A 27,317-nucleotide genomic window follows, 5' to 3' on the forward strand; every position below is an offset into this window, starting at 1 on the left:
ATTGCTTCTTTCTGGCACAGAACTCCTAAATCCCTTGGAATTTCCCAAGGGATAAGAGTGTCCATTTTTACTCATAATGAGATCCTTTTCATCACACTTAAGCTTATGCCGATGAGGTGAATTAGGGTAGGGACCCTGAAAAGACTCAGAATGGGGCTGGTCACCAGAAAGACCAAGTGATTAGGAAAGTGAAACCTTAGCCCCACCCACAGGCCTCTGGGAAAGGAATTTGGGGCCTGCAGATCAAGCTCTATAAAAACTCTTGAACAACAAGATTTGATGAGCTTCTAGGTTGCTGAGCGCGCGGAGATGCTGGGAGGGTAGTTTGCCCACGGAGGGCATGGAAGCTCCTCCTCCCATCTCCCCATACCTTGCCCTGTGTACCTCTTCATCTAGCTGTTCATCTGCATCCTTTGTGATAAACCAGTAAACACAGGAGTTCCCCTGAGTTCTATGAGATGCTCTAGCAAATTAACCTAACCCAAAGTCAGGATCACAGGAACACTGGTTTGTAGTTGGTCAACAAGGGGTTGGTCAGAAGTACAAGTAACATCTTATACTTGCAATAGGCATCTGATATGGGAGTAGTCTTGTGGGCTAAGCCCTTAACCTGTGGGATCTGACACTATTTCCAGACAGTGTCAGAACTGAATTGGATTATCTCACACTCAGTTGCTATCCACTGGAGAATTACTGGTGCGTGTGGGTGAAACCTCACACATACCTGGCCACAGAAGTATTTTGTATTGAATATGAGAGTGTGGTAGGCAAAAAAGTTTGTTTGTTTTTCCTTCAGACCAGTAGTTTCCCAGAAAACATTCCATCCTACAATCCATTAGCCACTTCGACCTAGACAATTCTGTAGAAGTGGTAGATTTGGGTAGCCCAATTAATCATGATCCTTCTCCATCACATGTAGTCTTCTGTCCTGCTCTTCTATTAACCTTCCAGCCGGTTGCTGGACACCAGATTCCCTGGTAGCCAGCGGGAAAAAAAATGCTTTGAAATCTGGCAACTGTCCTGGAGTTTCCCAAACATTTACAGCAATGTGTTGGCTTATTGGCATGAACTTCCTGGGTGATTTCTCAGCCTAAAAGGCAACATGAACTCTGGCTGACCATGAAGCTCTCTGGCATTTGTAAAACAGCTTGGGCTTTGTGGCTGCAAACTGAGGTCCAGGTCAGATTAGATGAGCATATTATCCTGTTTACTGCTTCAAACTGACTTGGAAGCTAAGGAAGGAAAGGGATGGGAAATGTGAGAGTTGTAGGGAGCCAAAAGTTTTCAAATCAGAGGAATGTGCTGACAAGGTCTCCTGGGGAAAGAAGTACTGTACTTCTTCCCAATGCAGCATTTTGAAAGCCTCTTGTTGTCTTGCAATTATTTAATCAATAGGTGATACATTTTTGTTACTACACAATTCTGTTTCATGCAGCAGGTGAAGAAGAGAAAATGGGATTTGGGGTCAAAGGTCTGGGTTCAAGTGTCTGTTCTGAGCTTCTGAGACTTTAGAGAAGTCACTAACTCTTCCTACATGAGATGCTGTTTAATATTAAAATAGTGTGCAAATAAATAAATTGTGTGCAAATTTGCTGGGAAATCATAAAATGTATAGAAATAATAATTGTTAAGAATTACTACTGCTGTTAGCATTACTATTGCTAATAGTTTTTATTAATCTAACAATGCTTGGCTCTACTTAAAAACTGTTTTCGGCAACATTCCACCTGTGTCCCCACTAATTTTCATCTTACATAAGTAGGCACATAATGTTCCCTTGCTTCATCTCTGTGCCTTTGCTCAGTTTCTTTTAACCACTAGAATGGTTCCCTCTACATCCATGCATCCTACTACATTCTGCTTTCTCTGAAGGCCCTGCTCAGATCTACGTGTTTCAAGCATCTAAGGTTAACTAATCTAATATCCCATGTGGCTGGTCTCCTCTCCAAGTTCCTCTGATATACAGTTTGTCCCACACTACCTAGCTCTTACTGACTGTGTAACAGAAGTAAGCCATAGGAAATTGCTAAGCCTCCGGTATTCTGAGAATGGTGATGACCATGCAAGATTCCTTGGGAAACAGACCAGGGAGTGAATTTGGAGGCTTTTTTTCTTTCTTTCTTTCTTTCTTTTGGAAACCTACGATAATAATACACAAATCTAAGACATTCTTTTTCTTTTTGTAATCTTGCTTTCAGACTACTAGGGAGTGTAGTAGTTTAGTCCTATTCTTCATTTTCTAGAGAAAGTGGGTTCTTCCTTGATCTGGAAAAGAACTGGTCAAGCCCCGTCTTCCCCTTCCCCTCCTTTATAGAGTAAAAGCCCACAGCTACTTACCTTCTCTTAGGTCTCGATCTATCTTGGGTGATAACTTTTTTCCCATTGACAATCCGTGAACTTCTGCTCCCTCTACATTGACCCCTGAAGGGACCCTGCGCATTCAAAAAATTTAAAATGGCAATTTGTCACTGAAAAACGATGCTCAAAGGCAAAGAATACTTTACCCAGGTAGTCTATGACTCTATATTGTGTATTTTGTTGTACACAAGTTCACCCGTCTTTTAAAGTCAAATTAAATGTCACTGCCTCTATGAAGTTCTCTATTTCCTCAGTGAGTTTGCCTTATTTCACTCCTCTAAATCTTCTTAGCAACCTTTATTACAATTAATTGTATTCATAATGTAACCCTTTTCAGATTAGTCTCTAATCTCAAGTAGGAAAAATTTATCATGCGCATCTTTATAATGCTCAGAGTGTCCAATGGGGCCTGGAACATGGAGTGCATCATTGAACAATTGTTGGATTGAAATCAATTATGTCATAATGTAGTAGTTCTTGACTACTGTGAGAAAGAAGACTCAGGTTTGTCATTTGCAAATGCACAAATGATAGCAGGCTGTCCTTTATATATGTAAAAATCAAACAAATCCATATGTGTATATACATTCTTGGATCTCTTGAGGTTATCTTATGCCACCGAAGGATTGAGTTTTTGAAGCCTAGTGAAAGACCTCAAGATTCTAAGAAGCAGATCTGGATCTGTCCTTCCTTTGTGATGAGACTCTAAGCAGGTTGCTTGCTTTGTCAGGACCTCAGTTTCCCAATTTGAAAAATCAATAAGCTGGACCATGTGATCTCAAGCAGGTGTTTCTAACCTTCTGAGTTTCAGTTCTTTAAAAGATGTAAATTGACTTTTGTCACCTTAAATAATGAGCTTTCTTGATTTCTGATTCAGTTAGTGACACTTAATATTTTAGCTTGCAGTGTAACTTTCTGAACTTCATTATTTCAAGTAAATACGGTAAGGGAATTCACCATCAAAAAACCCATTTCATAGTTTTTTCTGTTAATAAATCAAAAACAATATCCAATCTTCTCAGATTTGGAATCATGGAATGTTAGCACACAGAGATTGCCTGATTTAACTCTTTTTTTTCTGGAAGGAAGAAAAAAAAAAACATGAGACCCAGAAAGCAGAAGATATATTACCTAAGGTTACAAAAATGTGGCAGGAAGAGCTGGGACCCGGCTGCAGAACTCCTAACTCACAGCTTACAATTATTTTACTATATCCCCTTGCCTATTTCACAGAGCTACATTTCTCTATGATAGGTTATGATACTAAGTATTTCTCCTCATAAAAAAAGCCAGTTTGTATTCTGAATGGACTTACCGATTCTCATCCTGTCGTCCTCCATACCTGATCCAATAATTCTGTTTTGAATCGATTAAAATAAAATGCAGGAATTTTGTCACTAAAACATCACTTACAGAATTAAAGTAAAATAAAATATGCACAAAACATTCAAAAGATCTATAATTTAGGAATTTTGTATATTGCGTAAAGATACAATATATTTATATTTTATAGATTAATGCAAAAGAAGGCTAAAGTTAGTGGAGATTTGGCAAGGACAAAATGAAATACAAATCAATGTTTTAAATAGTATGGAATTAGCCTGGATATCCATCCTTTTGTCCAAGAAAGTGACTTGAAATTTGGTGGCAGAAAAACATTTCAAAGAGTATTCAGTTCAACTTCTTTATGTTTTCTGAATAAAACAAACAAACAAAATCCAGCCTGAATAATCATCTGCATATATCATGAAATTAGTAAACAACATATTCTAAGGTCTCTTGGATAACACAATTTTTAAAGAATAATAAGTAAGACCAGATATAAATATTAATATATTAGAAGGTGTTGTATTGGAAATAGTACATTAAAATTAACCCATTTTAAAAAGTGTGCCTATAAAAACATGACATAAGAAATGAAAAAAGGTTGTAAAAGGACATATTATAAATAATTTTATAAATGTATTAACTTGTATATCATTTGAAGAACTTACACAGTAATCAATGGATAAATGAACAAAACCCATGGCCAAATAATTAAAAGAAGAGGAAAAATAGTTAATTCGTGAAAAGGTTTATTCTTGCTGGTCATCAAAAAATTATAAGTTAAAATGATGTATTATTTCATATATAATATATAAATAATAAAAGTGATTTTAAAATGTTATTTCTTACTGCTGATAAATTTGTGGTAAAATGGTACTTTTGTGCATTACCAGGATTCAAACACCTGTTCAATCTGTTGTGAGGTATGAGACTTTAGAGGAGTCACTAAATCTTCCCACATGAGATAATGTTAGTATTAAAATAGCGTGCAAATAAATAATTCTCTTGGAATTATTTATTCTCTTAGTAATCATATATGAGTATATATATAATTGTAAATTAATAATAATTTCTAAGAGAATTCTCTTAGAAAAGCAATTTAGTTTCAAGAAATTTAAAACCTTATACCCTTTGATGACAGAATAATTCCACTCTTAGGAATTTATTTTAAGGACATAGTTCAATAGAGAAAAATGCTTAATGCATTTCGTATAATTCAAAAATCAGAAATAATTCAAATGTTCAGCAGAAGAGTTCATTTATTTATTGTACATCAATTCTACCTATCTAAAATTCTAAATTCTACCTACTTTTTAGATACTAAAATGTATCTAAAAATATCTTTTAAAGTTATACAAATGTAGAAATTTCTTATGGTATCTTCCTAAATAAAAATCAGAATACAGATCTCTTTATACCATAGCATATGTTTCTGCAAAAGATAAGTCTTCATATAGACAATGATTAGAAGACAACATGAAAAAATGGGGTGAAGTCAGCATGGTGGGTGGTAGGATTGTGACTGACAGTATTTTGAATTCTCTTTAATGTTTAGGTAATATACAAGCATTAAAAGAAAAACTAAAACACCACATCTGGAATTTAGGAAAATGAAACACTCCCGGGGCAAATGAGTTATACACAAAACACTTTTACCCAGTAGATTTGCTTTTGACTTTGGACCTCATTAACATGGAATGACAGATGTGGAAATCCATTAGTCTTTTAAAGTTCATCAGATATATTGAGTAAATATCTCCCACCCCTATTTTTACCTCAAGGAGGGCACTAAAATCTTAGCTTTTTGAGGTAAATGGCAAAAATGGAGGCAAGTAATAAAAACATAAAAAGAATTCCACTGAGTCATTATTTTAATAAACATTTCATCTTTCCTCTTACCGGTTCAGTGTATGAAAACCCCAGACCTTCTGCAGCTGATTTGATCAGCTCAGATTCTAGCTTATGACGTTTCACAAACATTGTTAAATCCTAGAGAAAAATAAGTAAAGAAAGACATTTTTTAATTTAAATAACAGGTAACAGATATGATAAATGTTCAGGTGGCAATATTTTCATTAGATAGTCACAAGTGAGCTTACAAATATTCAGAGTTGCAAGACATGGCTCCATCTCAACATACTTTCACACGCTAGCATGTGTGAACAAAAATGTGCCTCCGGCATAAATAAAATTTGAAAGAACCGAGTTCTAGAACCTTTGCTAAATTGTTAGATATCTTTAAGACCAGGGTTATATTTTTGTCACCTCTTCCCAGAACACATGCAGAATCAAGAATTTCTTTTCAAAACATTGGTCTTACCTCTCTGGCCTCAATGGATGCTGGGTCAATGCTATCATCCAGCAGACTCTCATAGTAATCCACATTGTCTAGGACATCCTCGTCATCTGGGTGGCACAGAAGATAGGCTTTGGCACATTCCAGGGCTTTCACATACTCACCAACTGAAAGACAAAGGAGTTGCAGCATTAGAGTCAGCTTACTTAGGTCTGTCCAAAGGATTTTAAAGGGAGGCCATCAACATGTCTACAGAAGTCAGCATTAAACATGGATAAGAGAGAAGATAAATTGAGGCTCAGCAGAAAAAGCAGAAACAGTCACAGATAAAAGGAAAGACATTCTTTCAGGTATTCAAAAGTTATTACCTTTGGTCTGCTTTGGTGCTAGTTGTTTTGCACAAATTACCAAGTTTTTATCTGAAGATGTTTGTTGACAACTTTTATTTTTTAACACAGATAAACAGAACTGTATGAGTTAATTCTGATTTTTGTACTGAATTTGGGTTAAGTAAACATCCAGAAGATGACCTTTGCAACAGTAATGTACCATTCTGTACATAACGTATGAGTAATATAAGTGCTTTTAAAATGTTATTTTTCATGGCTGCAGTTTGTGATAAACTGGTACTTTAATGCAAAGTCCTTCATAGAGTCCCAGATGTTCTGGAGGAAGCCCCTCAAATCCCTCACTATACAATTAGAGCAAATCCAACAGTAGCAAACTACTAAAAGGAACTAACAAGGATGTTTCCAATATAAACTTTTCATTACAGAAATATTTAGCTATTACAAGGGAAATTGTAAATGTATGCTTTGTTTTGAAAAAGGTCACAACATTGGACTTCTTCTAATGGAAATTTACAATATATGTATGTGTGTATATATATATGTGTGTGTGCACGCGTGTATGTGTATAAATACATATAAATACATGTATGTGTTTGTATTTATACACACATACACACGTGCACAAACACACACACATATATATACTGAGATGACCCTGATTTTTAAAAAGAATGATAAAAATTAAGCAACTCTCTCAACTTTGATTCACTGTTTATGACGTCAGCACATGATTCATTGTGTGCCATCAACACCAGGATAATAAATAATGTTTTGTTTTGGGGAAGGAAGAGGATTTTGCAAAGTTCTTTTTAAATTGAGTTAAGAAATATTAAGTCTAAAAAATCATGCAAAATGTCAATCTAGTATAATTTTCAGTAAATTATCACAGCATTACATTTTGTACTTTGCCCATTGGTGATTTCCCCTTCTGCTCTTCTTGTCCTGCAGCTCGGAAGAGAAGAAATGCATACATTCCTATTGCTTTGATAATAAACTGAAGAAGTCTGGACGCTAAATTACAAAAATGTGATGTCTGTAGTGACGAACCACAACCCCCCAAGAAGTCTTCACAGATGATCCACGCTTTACCTCGATAGTAGGCAAACTGTAGGTAATCATAGTGCAGAGGAAGAAAATTCTCAATGGGTGAGAGGCGGCCAGGGCGGGTGGCAAGTTCCCTCACACATTCATGCTGACAAACAAGCACCTGCATGTAGTGATCTGGAAGACAAGAGCCAATACATGTGTTCCTCCAGGCTGCTGAGTCCCCAAACGTCAATGTCACAGTCACAGTGACACAGGGCATTCCTCACCTCACCACACTCGGAGAGCAAAATTACTCTAATCCTCACTTCCGGACTGCAAAACCTTTTTACAAAGAAAGTAGTTGACTTGCCAAGGTTTCCTGATCAGTGATCACTAGAACGACAGCAGATTCCAAATCCTCTATCTAGCTCACAGTCTGTTCTCTGTACCTCACTCTTCCCTTCCCATGCACACTCGTTATACCCCACAGTCCACTTTCCCCCACCTACACCCAGCTGAATGTCAGTTTTCATATTTAACAACTTTGGGGCCCCTCTTTGGATATCTTAGATGGTTCGAAGGGCCCTGGAAGTGGAAATGGAAGTTCAGATGCTAGTAAATGTTAAGGAACAGTTCGGAAAAAGAAACAACCATGGAGGTGGGAAATTCAGGCTGAGAAGTGAAGCAAAAATGCTCTTTTTCTTTGTTCACATTTTCAAGCCAATCTGTCCTAAAGGAGAAATAAAAACTCTCTTTTTGTTTTTTACGCCTATTGGTCAGAAACCTATTCTACACAGTTATAAATTAGTCTATCGCCTAGACATTGTATATTCTAATATTAGGAATATTGTATATTCTTTACCAGAGACTGGTAAACTAGGGAGAAGGATGAAAGGAATTTAAATGAGCATTTTGTTTCCTATTTCTCTTCACTCCCCTTTCTATCGCTCCCATTCTTCTTGCTGGAGGGTCCTGAAGTGTTGGGGTTTGCATGCCCTCTTTGGCCCTGGACTCTATCTTATCAAAGCCTGAGATGAGGAAACACAAGTGGTGAATGTCCCAGAGAAGAAAATGCCTCCTACGTTTCATCTTGACTGATTTTTACAATGAAGATGGATGTATTTTCCAGAAAGAATAGTTCCTTCATGCCTGTGCTGAGTGTGTTCTTTTGAGGATGATGATAAAATCATTTGATCTCATAGCTGTGCAATTTAATTTACCACAACTGCCTTTTTTTCAAAAGGTTCCCTGTTTAGTCTGAGTTTGGCTTGGATCTTGATGATTTTGCAGAGGGACCCCAAAACACAACAGGAAGGAAATGTGCACTTTCTGGTGTGGGGCAATGTGCCAGTTTTGCATAACTTGGCTAACTGAATGATTTATAGCACAGCTCATAGAATCCCTAAAGCCCACTGGTTATTAACCCCAGTCCAGGGGATGTGAAGGAAGAATGAGTTCTATTTATTTGATTAGCATGTTAGAAATAAATAACCAGCTGTTTTATTTCTTAAGAAAACAAAAACAAACAACCTTCAACTGTTTTCTCCTCCTCAACTTACCATTTGCATTTCTATTTACTTTCTAATACACATTCCTTTTAATTCCAAGTGACAAGCAAAAGGTAAAGGTGAAAGATACCCACCAAGAACTCAAAATCTGAATGGGAATATTTTTTCAAAGCGGATATAAATAGCAGCAAAACAGGAGTGACAGAAACGTATCCTTTAGGGTTTCATAGCAGGGCTGGTAATAAATAACTGCATTCAGGAGCCATTTGTATTTTTCCCCAACTGTTAATGTCAAACTCTAAAATTCAAATATTCTGATTTCTGATTCTGATTTCCTAATACATTTGCTGTTTAAAAAGCCAGTTTTATTCCTAAAATAAATTAAAGAACCTGAGTTATGAGATCTCTATTCTTTTCCAGTTACCAACATGCTGTGGTGACCTTGAGCAAATCACTAAATGCTAATCTATGGGAAATCGTCGGTCAATTTTCCTAAACCAGATCTAGGACATTGGCCAAAACTGTTCAGTGGCCATTGGTAGAAGCAGGTGTAGAGGCCAATGTGGGAGTGAAAGCAGGATGCATATCCCACCACAACCACAACATAGTTTACTATAATAAAGGAAGAATCTGCCATTTCCAAATACAAGATCAAGTGTAGAGAAATAGCAATTAAAATGTGAACCACACATAAAACTGACATTCCAAAAATTTAGGCAACTGGATCTTGCAGAGATTCAAAAGAAAACAAGACTTTTGGGAAAATATCCTCAATAATTGAGATCGTTGTATTGAATTTAGGTGAACTGAGTTGATTTTGAGTAACTGGGTGCGACACAAATTGGTCGTTTGACATATTAATTTTCAGTCTACTTCCTAGTCTAGTTTTTGATAGCTATAACCTAATTGTCTCTATAAGAAACCTTAACAGTAATTCTTAACAATATTTCTAAACCTACATTCTCATAAACATGGAGTATTTAACCATTTTAATCCCTGCTATGCGATTGATGGCTATGTCATCTCCTTCCTTCATTCATTCATTAATCAACCTATTCATTTAACCAGTATTTACTAAGTACCTACTACAGTCACTCTTAGGCACTGAAGATTGAGCACTAAACAGGACAAGCCTTTAGCCAAGAGATAGAAGAAAACAACACTTTGAAGATCTGTAAGTGGAAATAAGCATGGCATATTTAAGGAATCAAAAAGCAAGAGGGAGTGTGAGAGGGAGAGAGAATGAATGAAAACATACACACGTGCCCAATCATGAAAGTTCTTATTAAAGAATTGGATTTTAGTAGAGATGGGGTTTCACCATGTTGGCCAGGCTGGTCTCAAACTCCTGACCTCAGGGGATCCACCTGCCTTGGAATCCCAAAGTGCTAGGATTACAGGCGTGAGCCACTGCTTCCAGATGAGTAGTGCTTTTTAGGAAGATTGGAAGCATTGGAAGTTGGGGAGAGTAAACTGATTGTATTCACTGGCATTTTAGTACATAAATGAAGTTGAACATTGCTTTTCATATATGGAAAACTCAGAAAAAAATGTGTCTTCAAAAATAATTGTGAAAAAATTATTAATAAATTATCCTTTGCCTACTTTTCAATTATGTAGACCTTAAAAGTATAGATTCTAGATTCAGAAAAGTCCAAATATGAGTTCCAGCTTCACTCTAATCACATCACTTAATCTTTTTCAGATAAAAATTCCTCATTTACAAAAGAGAGAGGAGAGTAAGTAATAATAGTATCTATAAGAGTTGCTTAAAGCATTAAATAGATAAAAATATGTTAAGTGCTTTGTACGTCACAATTGCTACATACGTGTTTGTTGTTATCATTATTATTATTATTATTATTATTATTATTATTATTGTTTGTTTTTTCTTTCTTTGAGATGGAGTCTCGCTCTGTCGCCCAGGCTGGAGTGCAGTGGCGCGATCTCAGCTCACTGCAAGCTCTGCCTCCCAGGTTCACGCCATTCTCCTGCCTCAGTCTCCCGAGTAGCTGGGACTACAGGAGCCCACCACCACACCTGGCTAATTTTTTTTTTTTAATGTACATTTTTAGTAGAAACAGGGTTTCATTGTGTTAGCCAGGATGGTCTCGATCTCCTGACCTCATGATCCGCCCGCCTCAGCCTCCCAGAGTGCTGGGATTACAGGTGTGAGCCACCGCACCCGGCCCGCATTGGTTATTATTACTACTGATAATTAAGAAGTAAATTACTATGAACAATAATAATTTACAGGCTCTCTTTGAATATGAAAGATATTAACACTTTGCCTACAAAATATTTTGCAATACTTTCTATTTGTGTTGGTAGATCAGCTTGGTTTATTGTATAAATCTGTACTTATAAATCTTAGGTAAAGTTTTTAACTTGTTTTTTATTTTTCTTGTCTTTTGTCATGTTTAGAAGAGATTTTCTGCTGGGCATGCTGGCTCAGGCCTATAATCCCAGTACTTTGGGAGGCCGAGGTGGGCGGATCACCTGAGGTCAGGAGTTCGAGACCAGCCTGGCCAACATGGAGAAACTCCATCTCCACAAAAAATACAAAATTAGTCAGGTGTAGTGGTGCATGCCTGTAATCCCAGCTACTCCGGAGGCTGAGGCAGAAGAATTGCTTGAATCCAGCAGGCGGAGGTTGCGGTGAGCCGAGATCGCACCTTTGTACTCCAGCCTGGACAACAAGAGAGAAACTCCGTCTCAAAAAAAGAAAAGAAGAGCGTTTCTTCTCCTAATATTATACAAATATTTTCCCTCATTTTCTTCTAACAGTTCTATATTTTACACTTATATTGTTATTACAAATATAACTTATTTTTGTGTAAGGTATACAGGAGAGAACCCACTTTCCCCTCATAAGTGGTTAACTAGCCAATCTCTCAAATTATTCTATAATGTGCATTACCTACTATTTTAAATGCTGCTTTGTAATATATTAAATTCTTATTAAATAACAAAACATTTTAAGTAGTTGAAGACTATACCAAAGTGTTCGCTACTACATTGTTTATAATAATGAACAATTTCAACCTCTTAAATACTCATCAGTAAAGGACTAGTCAATTAAATTCCGATGTGTTTATATAACAGAGCATTACCCAGCCATTAAATACAATAAAACGACTCTATGTACTTACATGAGAAGAAGTCCACAATATATTGTTAAGCATAAAATAAAACAACAAAAGTTGAAAAACAATATATATAGTATTGTCCTATTTTATAAGAAATGAAATAATAACTATAAATAAATACACAAATATTTTACATAAGGACCTGAAAAAGCTTGGGAAGACAATCACCAAAATTTTAACTACATAAATTTCTCTACAGGAGATAGGCTGGGATAGACACATGAGAGTCTTTTATTTTTACAATATATTCTTCTATTTTGCTGGAATAGTTTTTTATAAATCGCAAGTAGTATTTTTATAATCAAGAAACAAACAAAATGAAAAACTAAGCTTTACCTGCAATAGCTTCATACAGACCAGTCTTATACCCTAAATACTCATATTCTTCAAATCTCTGAGGCCCCTCACATAGGGTTCGGCATTCTATATCTTCAACGAAATATTCTCTTAGGGCTTGTTCGAAGTGCCTGATAGCCAACTCAAAGTCATCAGCCTCATAATGTTTAACTCCTGCACTGTAACTCTCCTGCAATGAAACAGAAAAAACAAAACAAAACAAAAAACAAAACAAACAAACAACCTCTTAGTTTCAAAGAGAATAGTTTATGCTGACTGAGGATCATTTCGGTAGGTGGGGTACTGACTGCTTGTGCTGAGGAGGGATGAAGAAGAGTTGCACTGGGAGATAAAGAACAGCATTCCTGGCTTCAAATACTTACAAGTGAGAGGGGTCTTACTGAGCAAATAGGCTGCTATGTGATCAGTCAGTTTCAGATTTTACCCTTAGCACATGCAAGACTGTATTTTTGAAATCATTTGCCTATAGGTAGGGCCATGTAACAAGTGCAGGACAACAGATGTCGGTGGAAGTGACATCCACTTTTAGGCCTTGCCTGTGTTTTTTTAAAAAAAATATTTCCTAAAGTCTTCCCTTATCCTTTTCTGCAGTAATTTTGGAGGCTACATGTTGAGAATGGTGATGTCAAAAATTTTTTTAAAAGGCCAGGCGCGGTGGCTCACGCCTGTAATCCCAGCACTTTGGGAGGCCGAGGCGGGCGGATCACGAGGTCAGGAGATCGAGACCATCCTGGCTAACACAGTGAAACCCCGTCTCTACTAAAGAATACAAAAAATTAGCCGGGCGTCGTGGCAAGCGCCTATAGTCCCAGCTATTCGGGAGGCTGAGGCAGGAGAATGGTGTGAACCCAGGAGGTGGAGGTTGCAGTGAGCCGAGATTGTGCCACTGCACCCCAGCCTGGGTGACAGACCAAGACTCCGTCTCAAAAACAAATCCAGCCTGGGCGACAGAGCGAGACTCCTCCTCAAAAACAAAAACAAAAACAAAAACAAAAATTAAAAAAAAAAAAGGCTTTCAACATGTGATTTCAAGTAATGTTTAGTGTATACAAAGAATTACACCACTTTTTAAAACCTCAGTTTGAAATGTATAGGTACAATGGGCAAACCACTGGACTGGGAGCTGGAAAATCACAGTATAATCCTGAACAGTTTACACTGGCCTCACCTCCTAGGTATAAAATAAAAGTATTGGAAAGGTTCAGAGAGGATTATAGATAATTATATGATGTTCTAGTTTTTATCACATTTTATCAAATTTCTAAGTTAATTTTTATTTTCTCTTAATTTTAAAATTTTTAATTTTTTAGTTTTTTTATTTCAACTTAAAAATTTTAAAAAATCATCTCAATTTTTTCAGGCCTGATCATTATATTCTGAGAACTCTGAAAGTCTAAAAATGTTACTAAAATTTGAGAATAAATTTTATGAGATATCCATTCATAGAAATTTGCTTCGACTCAAATGAAACTTAGGAGCACTTAGCTCCCTGTGGTGAGGGCAGGGGTCCACAGAGCTTACCAAGTGCGGTTTGGCTTCTCTGTCTACCAGTTGCAATGCTTCAACACCAGCTGTTGCTCTGTAATTCTCAATGTTCTGCTGCATTTCCATGTGCTCAGGGTTTGCCACGAAAAATGTGTGAGCTGCTTCCATTGCTTTTTCGAGCTGGTTAAGCTAAAGAGAAAACAAAAAAAGACCAAATGAAGGCAAATATTTCTAAATCACACTCAGAGAAATACAAAGATCAATCCAAAATCTCACAGTTTAAGAACGAAACTAGGAGCCTAAGATTTTTTTTTTTTTTATCAGACAGGCAATAAAAGTAAAATAGACAAATGAGATTACATCAAAGTAAAAAACTTCTGCACAGCAAAGAAAGCAATCAACAGGTGAAGATACAACCCACAAAATGCAAGAAAATACTTGTAAACTATATATTCATATCCAAAAGGGGTTAATACCTAGGATATATAAGATATATAAAAAGCTCAAAAAACTCAATAGCAGGAAAAAAAAGGTTAAAAAATGGGTAAAAGATCTGAAATTACATGTCTCAGAAGAAGATATACAATTGGCCGACAGGTGTGTGAAAAAATGCTCCACGTCACTAATCACCAGGGAAATGCAAGTCAAACCCACAATGAAATACAACTTCATTCCACTTAGAATGGTTATTAACAAAAAGATAAAAGATAACAAGCGTTGACAAGGAAGTGGAGAAACGGGCACCCTTATACATTGTTGCTAGAAATGTAAATTAGTAAGACCATTATGGAAAACAATATGGAGTTTCCTCAAAAAATTAAAAATAGAACTACCATATGATCCAGCAATCTCACTGCTGGGCATATATTTCCAAAGGAAATGAAGTCAGTATGTCGAAGCTATATCTGTACTCCCATGTTTACTATAGCACTATTCACAATAGCCAGGACATGAAATCAACCTAAGTGCCCATCAGCAGATGAATGGATAAAGAAAATGTGGTACATATACACAATGAAATATTATTCAGCCATAACAAATAATGAAACCCCATCATTTGCAACAACATGGATCAGCCTGGAGGATATTATGTTAAGTGAAATAAGCCAGACACAGAAGGACAAATACCACATGATCTCACTCATACATGGAATCAGAAACAGTTGATCTCATAGAAGTAGAGAGTAGAATGGTGACTGCCAGAGAGAAACATAGGAAAGGGAGAGACAGGAAGAGGTTGGTCAAAGAGTACAAAGTTACAGTGAAACAAGAAGAAAAATTTCTGGTGTTCTGTTGCACAGTAGGATAACAAGAGTTAACAATTTTGTATTATATATTTCAGAATAGCCAGAAGAAAGCATTTTTAATGATGTCACCAAAATCAATGGTAAATGTTTTAGGCAACAGATTTGTTGATTACCCAGATTTAATCATCATATAATGAATACACATATGGAAACAACACCTGTACACATAATTATGTATACTTACGTGTCAATTAAAATAAGACAAAACTTTCCAAAAAATCAAAAGGATAAATTATTCCAATGCATAAAGATGCTAAGAACAGCACATAATGCTGTACCACACAGCTTTGAGATATTTTATTCCAAACTTACAACTTTGATTCCCATTAATATTTGATTCTCATTAATAAAAAATAATTTTGAACAACCACTACACAGACACTGCCAACTGTCTCCTAAACCACTTAATACAGTGATCTCCATGTAACAAGCAATGATCCATTTTTTTTAATGGAATTAATTTACCCATTTTAACACATTTTTTAAAATTATTTTTAAGACAGAGTCTCTCTCTGTTGCCAGGCTGGAGTGCAATGGCGCGATCTCGGCTCACTGCAATCTCTGCCTCCAGGGTTCAAGCGATTCTCCTGCCTCAGCCTCCCGAGTAGCTGGGACTACAGGCGCCCGCCACCATGCCCAGCTAATTTTTGTATTTTTAGTAGAGACGAGGTTTCACCGTGTTGGCCAGGATGGTCTCGATCTCCTGACCTCGTGATCCACCCACTTCACATGTTTACATATGCTTTAGTCATGGAGAATTTCAATAGACAGATACATTTACCTCACATCAGAAAAATAAAAATTCACATTAGTTATCTTTTTCATGGTGGAATCTAAACTATGTTCAATCCATTTTAAAGTGTGAAGAAATGAAAACTAATTGTTATTGAGCAATATGAAATTACAGAATGGCATGTAAGATTCAGCTGCATCTGCTTTTGACAATTTTGCCCTCAATTATTAAAAAATAGAAGTAGTAGACTCACAAGTGCCCAGTCCCTGCAGTCTTGTGAAATATAAAGACTCTTAACACAAAAACATAAACTGCCCTGTTTTAAGACCTGACATCCTTACCTTCATCCCATAATAGTAAAGCCTTCCCTTTTTAAATGTGATTTGCATATTCTTAGCTACTGACTTTGCTTCCATTAAATCTTGCCTGAAATGAGCTCTTCCCGCCACTTTTACTTTTGTCCTCAATTCTGTGCACCCAGAATTAATTTGACTGTCAAAATCACTAATTTCGGACTTCATCTTTCTCAACTTTAATTTTCTCAATCTCTTACATATCAATACAGATAAATATGAATTGTATGCATCTACATAGTAATAACTATATAGGTATAAAGAATGGGTTCAAAATTGTGTGTGGGTTTGCATTTATTGGCCAAGTGAACCTGGAAAAAGTTGTTTAAACATTGGTGCTTTAATTTTCCCTAAAGAAAAAATGCTCAAAAGAACTACATACCGTCACTTACTATGGAGAATTTTGGAAGGATTCAATTGTGAAATATGTATGAATGTGTTCAGCAGTCACTAGAGCACTAGAAAAAAATTAATAATAGCATACAATATATAAATGATCTGTTTCAAGGATGTGAATATGTTCTTATTAACAAAGAGTAGAGTTTATAGCTCCCATGAACACATCATTTAAGAGGATAGAGTAGGTACTTTTGGTGAAAACTTTCTCTGGGTAACAGCCAATCTACAAGTTATGAGTAAAACAGGTTAGATTCTACAGCACTAGACGTTAAAGTTAATGGAACACAAATAAATATTTATGTTCTTAATTTTCCTACTTTTATGCTTTGGCTCAGGATATTCCACTGACTTAGAGAACCTTTGTCCCTCTGTCTTTTCTTACTGAAATACGTCATGTCCTATAAGGCCAAGCTTAAATCCTACCTTCTCTAAGAGACCCCTTCCCATCCCTGTAGCCATAGTTAGGCACCACATGCAATCTCAACCCTGTTCCTCTATTGGTGCTTACCATTCTATACTGTATATATTTATCAGTATATTTGCTTCTCCCATTAGAGCTTTCTGTGGATATGGATCATATGGTATATTAATCTTTTTATTTTCTACCTACTTTACATGTAGAGTATATCTACGATATGTCTTAGAAAAGAGAAAAAACTGGTAAGAAGTAAATCTTGTATACATAAGCTAAAAGGTATATTACATGTGAGTATGCTTCATAAATTATGAGGCAGTGGTCCCCAACCTTTTTGGCACCAGGGTCCAGTTTCATGGAAGACAATTTTTCCATGGATGGGGTACGGGGATAGTTTCAAGATTAAACTGTTCCACCTAAGATCATCACGCAAGATTCTCACAAGGAGCACACAACCTAGATCCCTCACATGCACACTTCACAATAGGGTTGGCGCCTCTGTGAGAACCTAAGACCTCCACTGTTCTGACAGGAAGCAGAGCTCGGGTGGTAAGGTTCATGTTCTGCTGTGCAGCCCCGTTCCTAATAGGACTGGTACTGATCCAGGGCGCAGGGGTTGGGGACCTCTGCTATGAGATACTAAAAGTTTGTACATTTAATAAAAACCTCTCTGAAATCATCACTCATATTGACAGCTTCCAATGTGGTTATCACAATGAATGTGATTCAGTAGCTCTTGAAAACAGTCAATGTCAACAAACTGGGTCCTTTTCTCAAATTTGACGTTTTGCTTATTTGGTGCTTTCCTCCTTTATAATCCAGAATTGAAGATACTACAATCTATAAAAAAGATTCCATGACTTAAGGCTGAACCATAAAACTTCATGAACTGGCCCTGGCTTTTAAACTATTGTGAATCAGTTTAGGAAACTAGAATTTGCTGCCAGGGTCTATAAAATAAACCACTGTTTTAACTGGAAGCTTGATATCTCTGTCTTCCATTTTATAAATTAAATACACACATCCAAAGTGGTAAGAAAAGTCCACATAAACATGTGCATGCTACATACAATGTCATATGATTGGATGGAGGTCATTACAAGGCTTTGTCAGTGCTAGGTTTCAGCTAAGGAAGGACCTACCCACTCCTCCAATGAAACAAACCAACAGCACACTACATTTAAAGGCTTCAGACTGGACTTCTTTTAAGACCTAATTAAAACAAACCACAGGAGCGAGTAACTCTGATATGGGGGTAACTCTAAGCATTAGAAAAATAAATTGTGACATAAAGAACAATGGAGGAAAGGGGAATAATCTGACATGAAGATGGTATTGACTTTTAGAGGAGGCCACTGAGATGTCAGAAATCCTGGTAAAAATGCCTGCAAGAAGGCTCGGGCCATTTCCTCTCAAGCTGTGAAGAACAAAGGCAAGCATTTTCTCTTGCCAGTCCAGAAGCATGACTATGCGGTAGTCACGCTGCATGGAAAAAGAAATGAACATTGACTAAATCAACAGCCTGCTGACATTCAGAAGTTACACTGTTCTTGAACCTGTGTGTAAATGAGGCTCCTCTGACAGAGAAAGAGTTTTCCATAGCTAGTAATAAAGGAGGGATTGCTAAAGCACGCATTGACTATGCAAAAATCACCAGTAGCCATCCATTGACCAGAAAAGAGGTTTCAGACACTCCACCCCACGACATTCAAGAACTCTGGGATTTGGCTCTGGTTTTCCTAGCATCACTTCTTCCTCTCTGCCATTATACCAACTCTTTCCAGAGAAACTGAACTTCTGTAAGTTTTATAACTTACCACCTGTCTATTCAAGAACACACACATAGGTCCAATTCTCCAGTCATGCCCCAATTCATTAGTTCACCCATTTACTTATTGAGCAAATATTTATTTTGCACCAACTCCGTATCAGACACTAAAGAGAATACCTACGTGGTCAAGACAGACAAAGGCCCTGCTTTCTATAAGAAATGTTGACATTCTCATAGAAGGGGATAAATCCCAAGTCAATACATAAGTAATGAAAGTAACTTCAGATTGTATTAAGTGCTATGAAGAAACAATGAGCAAAGTTGTGAGCACTGGCTGGAACTGGGCTGGAAGGAGAACCCCTTTAGATTCATTCATCAAAGAAGATCTCTCTGCAATGTAATTTCTGAGCTGAGACCTCAAAGTTGAGGAGCCAGGCATGAACTGAAGTGGAGGAAAGACATTCCAGGCCCAAGAAATGTGAAAGGTGAAAGGTGCCTGAAGTGGAAAAAGCCTTGGTGTGCTTTCAAAGCAGAGCAGAGATGAAGGAGGGAAATGTTAGAAGTTAGAGAAGGACAGATCATTTGTGCAGGCTATGGTAGAGTTGAAAAGTCATTCTAAGTGCATAAGGAAACAGTAAATAATTTTAAGGAGGGCTATAATCAGCTCTGATACACATTTGAAAACGATAATTCAAACTTCTTTGTGGAAAATAGATCTTCCTCGCGGGCAGAAGAGCACTGCAGTAATCAGGTCAGAGATGATGCCTTTACTTTGCAAAATAATGCAACATAGCATAAGTCAGTTGTCTGTTTTACTTTCCTTCCGTTCCCTGCGTCCATTCCTTTCTCTTGGTCTCCATTTTGCCCATCCTTGCTATAATAATGTTTCTTAATTCAGAAGGCAAACACATAACACAAAAGGAAACACTTCTAAAATTTCCAAACATTTTGCATGGAAAATGTACAAGTTCCCTATTTTCTGAATTACGATATGTAGCTCCAATAGTTTGAATATGAAATTGAGAACAGCTTGTAAGGCATGTGCAACAAAGAAAAGGAGGTAACAATTCTAAAGCACATTAAAACTTCTAAAATAGAATATTTGGCAGCACTTTTTACTCTTTTGAAGGTTTTTTGTACAATCAGAGTAAAACATCAAGCCTAAAATAAGTAATTTCCATTATTCTCAAACATCAACATTTTCAATAAATGAATGAATTCTTTTTCTACTTTTGTTACCCTAATTTTGGGAATTTATCCATTACATTTTAATGAAGTGTTATAGTTTTTGCCTTGGCTTTTTTACCTAGATTTCACAATATAGTAACTTTAGAGATTTTTAACTCCCAAGTGACAAGCATGTAAGCTGACACTGAAGACATCCTGTTTCTAAGCCACAGTATAAGTTTTAAGCTCTGGCTAGCAGCATAAGCACAACAGCTAGAGAGAAAGGAAGTCATCAAATTACAGCACGTATATCATACTAAACAAGAAAATTCATCCTTTGATGAACCTGTAAGATAAGTGTGTGTATATACTCGTATGCATATATATGTCACAAGGCACGTTTGTAGACATTTCATTACTTGCTAAAGTCTCCAAATTTACTCGAATTTTTGCCAACTTGGGTTAATTTTTCTTCACAGAACCAAATAAATAAATACATTTCTTACAACATGAACAATATATTAAAAGAATATTCTTAAAATTTACAAAACATTAAATTTTGAAAGAAAATTTGGAAGCAGTTTGTTTAACCTACTGAATTAAACTAAATCCTGTAAATTACAGTCTTTAAATGTAAAGAACGGGCTGTTGAATGAGAATTCAATCTTATTTTAGGAAATTCCTAAACATTTCTAAATAACAGTCAGATTTTTGCAGTAAAATAATAGCCATATAGCAAATAACTTTGCATTTTATTTCACAATTACTGATGATGTTAATACATTAATATAACTTGTAAAAAGATCCATATTTGAAATTGTTTTCATAATTCAGTTTTAAGAAATAATCGTTTGTTTCTCTTGGCGAATTTATAAAATTAATTTTTACATCCATTGAGAGCTACCTAATATATTGTGTTTCCCCTTTTGCCTTGACTACTGGGAAGCTCAGGACTACATTCACTGTCATTTACAGTAACTATATTATGTTGGGTTTCTAATGTGTCAAACTAAAGTTGGCATATTTCACTTTTTTATTTGAGTGTTTTCGTTTCCATTTCAAAAATCTAACTATACAAATAGTTGCCTTAGCAAGGAAACTCAGGGACATAGAAAAGGTACAACTTATTTAAAATATATACTCCCATGGTAAGGGAAATTTTTATACAGTATATTCCTTTTCTACCTCTCAAGGCAGAACATTTTAAACTTTCTAGCTTTGAAGACATGTTAATTCACGAGTTAGGTGGCCATGCTAATGTAGAAAATGAACTTATCTTTGCATTTATGGAATGTTACTGTAAAATATAGTCATAGTTATAAATATTTATAGTTTTCAAAATGCAATTTGATAAGGATTAAATGGAAAATGACATTTCTAAAGAGTACCATTTCCTCCGTGGAGTATATTGGAAAGGAAGAATCTGCTTTCTTCAAGTGCTTTCTTTTGCCAAACTGCTTCTGCTCTTTACCTCAATTACTTATGGTCCCAATTCTGATTAATAGATTCCTGCTCTTTCTAAACACTCTAGTGAAGTTTTAATCTGATGTTTACATTTTAATGTTAAGCACTGATGGTGAATAGCCACAGCCAAATGAGGATACTCTTAGGAGCTCAGTGAAACAACAGATTCCATCAGCTTTCTAGAAAATTTCTTATCTAAATAGAAACCATCTTTCTGGGTAAGGAAAACATTAAAGTGAAGAAACAGAACTTTTAAACATACTATTTCTGAGTAGAGACTATTTAAAATGAAATGCCCTTTATGTTAAAAACAAACAAACAAGCAAACAAAAAACCAACTATCAAGTACTAGCCAAAAATAAGTGTGTGCTTTTAATTGGACAGAATCGCACAAGTCATCTGTGTATTGTCTAACTTCCTACCAAGGCAACAGCCAAAACTTGAATGGCTGCTGGGTAGAAGGAGAGCACATTATCTTAGTGATGGAATGTAGACAAGTCATCTCTGCCTCGGGTCGAAGTTAGTGTGCATGGATTATTGGTACGTTACTGTTGTTTTTGGTTCTAAATGCTAGGACACGGTAAGACTGAATAACTGGGCAGGGATCTTAACCTCTTCAGTGTTTGTCCAACACTCTCCCATGAGGTGTCAGATGATGACTAATGGTTACCGAAAAGCAGTGTGGGCCAAGACCTTGCTGACATTTGCTTCCTGCTACTGTTTTTGGAATCAGCTTTAATCCTTTTCAAAGTTTATTCTGAAGGTAGTCATCATTAATTTCATACTCTAGTTTTGCCAGCATCCCATGACTATTGTAGTAGTCATTACCTTAACATCCAAAGAATCTAGTTCATGTCAGATTTTGAAAAATAAATAAATAGAAATCCAATGTCTCTCTATGTGAGCGCAGAACTCTACTCCTCTTACACACGACCCAGCCAGTGTCTATGTGAACACAGAACTCTACTCCTCTTACACGCGACCCTGCCAGTGTCTCTCTGTGTGAACACAGAACTCTACTCCTCTTACACGCGACCCTGCCAGTGTCTATGTGTGAACACAGAACTCTACTCCTCTTACACGCGAATTCTGCTAGTGTCTCTCTGTGTGAACACAGAACTCTATTTCCTTCTTTACACGACCCTACCAGTGTCTCTATGTGAACACAGAACTCTACTCTCTTACACGCGACCCTGCCAGTGTCTGTGTGTGAACACAGAACTCTACTCCTCTTACACACGACCCTGCCAGTGTCTGTGTGTGAACACAGAACTCTACTCCTCTTACACGCGACCCTGCCAGTGTCTATGTGAACACAGAACTCTACCCTCTACATCGCGATCTCTGCCAGTGTCTGTGTGAACACAGAACTCTACTCTTCTTACACGCGACCCTGCCAGTGTCTGTGTGTGAACACAGAACTCTACTCCTCTTACACGCGACCCTGCCAGTGTCTATGTGAAGACAGAACCTACTCTTACACGCCAATTCAAGCAGTGTTCAGTGTGAACACAGAACTTACTCCTCTTACACGACCTCGCTAGTGTCTGTGTGTGTGAACACAGAACTCTACTCCTCTTACACGCGACCCTGCCAGTGTCTATGTGAACACAGAACTCTACCTCTTACACGCGACCCTGCCAGTGTCTATGTGAACACAGAACTCTACTCCTCTTACACGCGACCCTGCCAGTGTCTATGTGAACACAGAACTCTACTCCTCTAACACACGACCCCTGTACTGCTGAGCACAATCTAACTTATGAGGTTGCCAATAATTAAAATTGCATTTGTCATACAGTTTGTATGTTTTATACAGTTCGCAAAGCATTTTATAATATTAGTAATAAAAATAAGAGAAATAAAACTGGCCATTTATTGAGTGTCTGCCCAAGAGAACAGTTTCAAAAAGCTAGAGGAGCCGTTACCTCCACTTCAGGACCAGTGCAGAAAGTGGCTGATAATTATTGACAAGTGTATATTACGATACAAACAATAATTTACAGCATCAAGTCAAAACTTGTCCAGGGACAGAGTTAGCCTTAAAGAACTTTAGGGTACAAAAACAAATTTTGTTGTGATAACACCTGACTCATATTTTTCCTGGTTTTCATTATAATAAAGGGAGAAAAATATTGTCTTTCCTTAGTGACTCAATAAAAAAAAAAAGTTTTAGCGGGCCATCAAGTTACTAGAGCCAAAAGCCAGCTTCCTAATTGTTCACTATCAGTTATGTCTCTGCAACCATTAGCAGCCAGATCATATTTTTTCCTCAAACTGTATGTCACAATCTTTTGAATTTGTCAATTACGATAGCAAAATGGCAATTAACTATGGGTTTCTGTTTCTAAGATACCTTCTGGAAAATCAGCAGTGAAATAGCTTAATGCAGGCCGGGGAATGATTTTTCTGGTCTTGAGAATATGAAAAAAAAATTTCAAAAGTTTGTGGGTTTGTCTGCAACATGGTTTTGTGAAACGGCAAAGCATCAGACATAAAATGCTTGTCATAAGCAACTGTGAATCAAAGTATGGGTTTATTTAGTGCTTCTCCTGTAAGTCCACATGTTTCCTGAGTAGATTGCATGGGGGCATATAGATCAGGGAGAAGAAGTAATCATTTGGGCCCTGGCCTGTTGAAAATTGTAACTCAGGTAACACTGAAAATAGCTTGGCAATTTTGATGATTTGAGGAGGGTTTTCGGGTTTAGTGAATATACAGATAAATTCTGTCATTACAATTTCCAACACGCTTGGTCTCCCTTCCATTTTGTGTTTATGAAACAAACTTAACATTCCACTCAAATCACTTTACTGTGAGCAATGCAAGAAAAGCAAACAAGCAAATCAAAAGCCTTTCCACTTGTACCTTTTTGGTATAAACATGCCACGTTCTTCTGTGAAATCTAAACTCTTGCTTTTATAGGAGTGGGAAGATTTACTTCAAAAATTATTTCCAAACACTCATTTCAGCTCATGCAAAGGAATGCATCGTGGCTGCAAGCCAAGGGGAATTTTATTCCAAAGACCCCTCCTGGAGGAATCTTTAAGAAGAGACTAAGGTCTCTGCAGGTATGTAACCCATCAAGCTCACTAATGGGTACTCCTAACCTGACAGGCCACATGCTCTTACTAAAGAGGTGGTTTTGATGATAGACTTCTTTCATTTCAATGTTCCATAAATTCCTCTGGCATCACACCTGCACTTTTATAAGTATCCAGCCACAACAGAAACCTTCAGGCTGTACAGTATATGAAATATCCTTGCCATATATACGGGTTAAACATAAACTCAAACATTTTCTTTGTACCTCAGCCAAGAGACTATATTACAAAGAAAGTTCTAGTCCATGTAAATTCTAGAGAAAGCTGAAATTTGGGAGAGATCTACTTACTGACTAAACATATCTGGTTGCATCAGTTCTGTTATTTTTGTGGCTCTTGCATTGATCTTATAAATATTAACTGCAATTAACTATAGAAGACTAGGGCTGGATAGACTATCTACATCATATAGTCCCACCGTTTCATTTTACAGGTGGATAAAGGACCTGCCTATAATATTAACAGGAAAAGTATAATTAGAAGCTACCTCTTTGATTAAAATAAACATTCACAAATATACACTTGGGATTTTAGTCACCACGATTTCCAAGTAGAGGTGAGTTTTGCATGTCTTGTTTATGTAACAGGTTTGCTGGTCACTTCAGGCATAGAAAGAACCATGATAGATGACAAGTGTCTGAGGATACAAAATAAATGCGACAGGATCCTAATCTTTTATTAAATATAGCCCAGTTAGGACAGGAAGACATACACGGACTATTAATATCAAGATCTGGGAACTGGCCGGGCGTGGTGGCTTATGCCTGTAATCTTAGCACTTTGGGAGGCCAACGTGGGTGGATCATGAGGTCAGGAGTTCAAGACCAGCCTGGCCAACATGGTGAAACCCCATCTCTACTAAAAATAGAAAAATTTGCCAGGTGTGGGGGCGCATGCCTGTAATCCCAGCTACTTGTGAGGCTGAGGCAGGACAATCGTGTGAACCCGGGAGGCAGAGGTTACAGTGAGCCGAGACCGTGCCACTGCACTTCAGCCTGGCAACAGAGTGAGACTCCGTCTCAAAAAAAAAAAAAAAAAAAAGAACTGGGAATTTACAAGCTTTCAGGGCAGAATGGGTGGGTGGCAGGCAACACAATGCTGTCAAAATTGGGAGACATGTGAAATACAGTAATCTGGAAGGTCCAGGAAAGGCCTCACTGAGAAAGTAGGACTGAGGGTCTTAACAAACAGAAAACATGTGGATGTCCCAGCTGCAGAATAGCATCATAATGGTACAGTAGAAATGTCTCAGATGTATTTATAAGATAGTGTTTTGGATAACCTGGCTCATGTGGAAGGTTTCGATTCCAGAGTAATGGGAAACAAGGTAGAACAGGACTGGATTATGGGGCTCTTTGATACTAAGCTGAGTTGTTCTGATTTTTATTCCTGGAAGAGGGGAAACAGATAGATATATCTATGTATTATCTCTATGTGAATGTTTGTGAATGTAGTCATGAAAATATATCTCTCTCATTCCAAAAAGGACTGTGAAAAATAAAAACTAACATATGTGAAGTAAAACTTCACTTATTGGCAGGAAGAACTTCCTCATTGGCAGGGAGAAGAGTGTAAGACTGGAGGCCTGTGATAAACCTGATAATATCATTTCAGTTGTGGAAACATTAGCCTGGTTGTTGTAGGACAAACTGGGAGTAAAGGGATACTGAAGAAGAGGCAACATTTTGGGGAAGCCATTGTACTTCTCTTTCTCACATAACAGAGAAGAAGTAAGTTGGTCAAACGGAAATGCAAAGTTAAAGGCATACTTAAAATTTCAAAACTAGTTAACTTGGAATATGGTGGTAATAGCAATGGAAACAGTATTCTTTAGGTGGCTGCAAATTTTGGTTGTGGGTTGGAGAAATTTTTCTTTTCACTTTGAGCTAGTTTGTGTTTGATATAATGAAAAGGCGTCCAAATAAGTACATCTTCTTAGCAGTCAAGAACCTTGACAAGAGATCTGATATCAAGCAAAGTCTTCACTTGAGAAAAGCTTGAGGTCTTTTCCCAGAGAGAAAGCCAGAGAAGAGTTTCCTAAATGAAGGAGCAATCCGTTATTATAAATAAGTTAGAGTAACCAAGAAGGACAGGAAAAAAAAAAAAAAAAAAAAGTTTATTTTGATGTTTAGTCAGCCCTTATCTTGCCAAGAAATGTATTGCCCTAGATGTTCATAAGACTTATAAAAATGCTTTTATAATTAACAAAGTGTAAGAGGAACTGTAGTAAGAGTTAAACATATTTCTTTAGGATACAGCGTTCAGATTTTTTTTTTTTTTTAATGTACTACTGTAACAGTTAATCTCTGTAAATGGGACATTGTATTTCACACTTTTCAATGTATTTCACATTTTTCAAACTCTTTCAACCAAAAACCTTCCAGTCTGTTTCAGAGTGGCTCAAAAAACCAATCAGCTGTCTGCTATTTGTTGACATATATATAATGTGTGTGTGTGTGTGTGTGTATATATATATATATAGTAAACTTCAGTAACGTTGATGAAAGAATGACTTTATTATAAAATAATGACCTAAGTGATCCCAGAATCCCGAATGCAGACATTGAAATAGCTCTTCACCTGCTGTGACATCTGCTTCCCTAACATACTTACATGAATAAGATAAGTATAGAGTGAAAAGTGTTCTTCTCAGGGTCACGTGGGTTCTGACAGACGAGCTGAAACCTGGTCTTCTAATTCCAAAGTTAATAATGTTTTTAGTGTAGTCCACTGTGCCTGAGACTAAGTG

The 27,317-nt window shown here is 36.8% G+C and overlaps 1 protein-coding gene across 1 annotated transcript in view; it reads right to left on the bottom strand.

Moving 5' to 3' along the window:
- The window catches only part of P3H2 (prolyl 3-hydroxylase 2), a 167,107-nt gene that overhangs the window by 25,088 nt on the left and 114,702 nt on the right, over positions 1 to 27,317 (bottom strand). The window contains exons 2-8 of the mRNA XM_003895270.4: positions 13,892 to 14,044; positions 12,350 to 12,539; positions 7,420 to 7,551; positions 6,005 to 6,147; positions 5,584 to 5,673; positions 3,674 to 3,714; positions 2,338 to 2,432 (exon numbers count right to left, since the gene is read on the bottom strand). Of these exons, the coding sequence (XP_003895319.1) occupies positions 2,338 to 2,432; positions 3,674 to 3,714; positions 5,584 to 5,673; positions 6,005 to 6,147; positions 7,420 to 7,551; positions 12,350 to 12,539; positions 13,892 to 14,044 (844 nt within the window). The remainder of the gene's footprint in view (positions 1 to 2,337; positions 2,433 to 3,673; positions 3,715 to 5,583; positions 5,674 to 6,004; positions 6,148 to 7,419; positions 7,552 to 12,349; positions 12,540 to 13,891; positions 14,045 to 27,317) is intronic.

Source organism: Papio anubis, chromosome 2, assembly GCF_008728515.1.
Source record: "Papio anubis isolate 15944 chromosome 2, Panubis1.0, whole genome shotgun sequence".
In the NCBI taxonomy this organism is placed as follows: domain Eukaryota; kingdom Metazoa; phylum Chordata; class Mammalia; order Primates; family Cercopithecidae; genus Papio; species Papio anubis.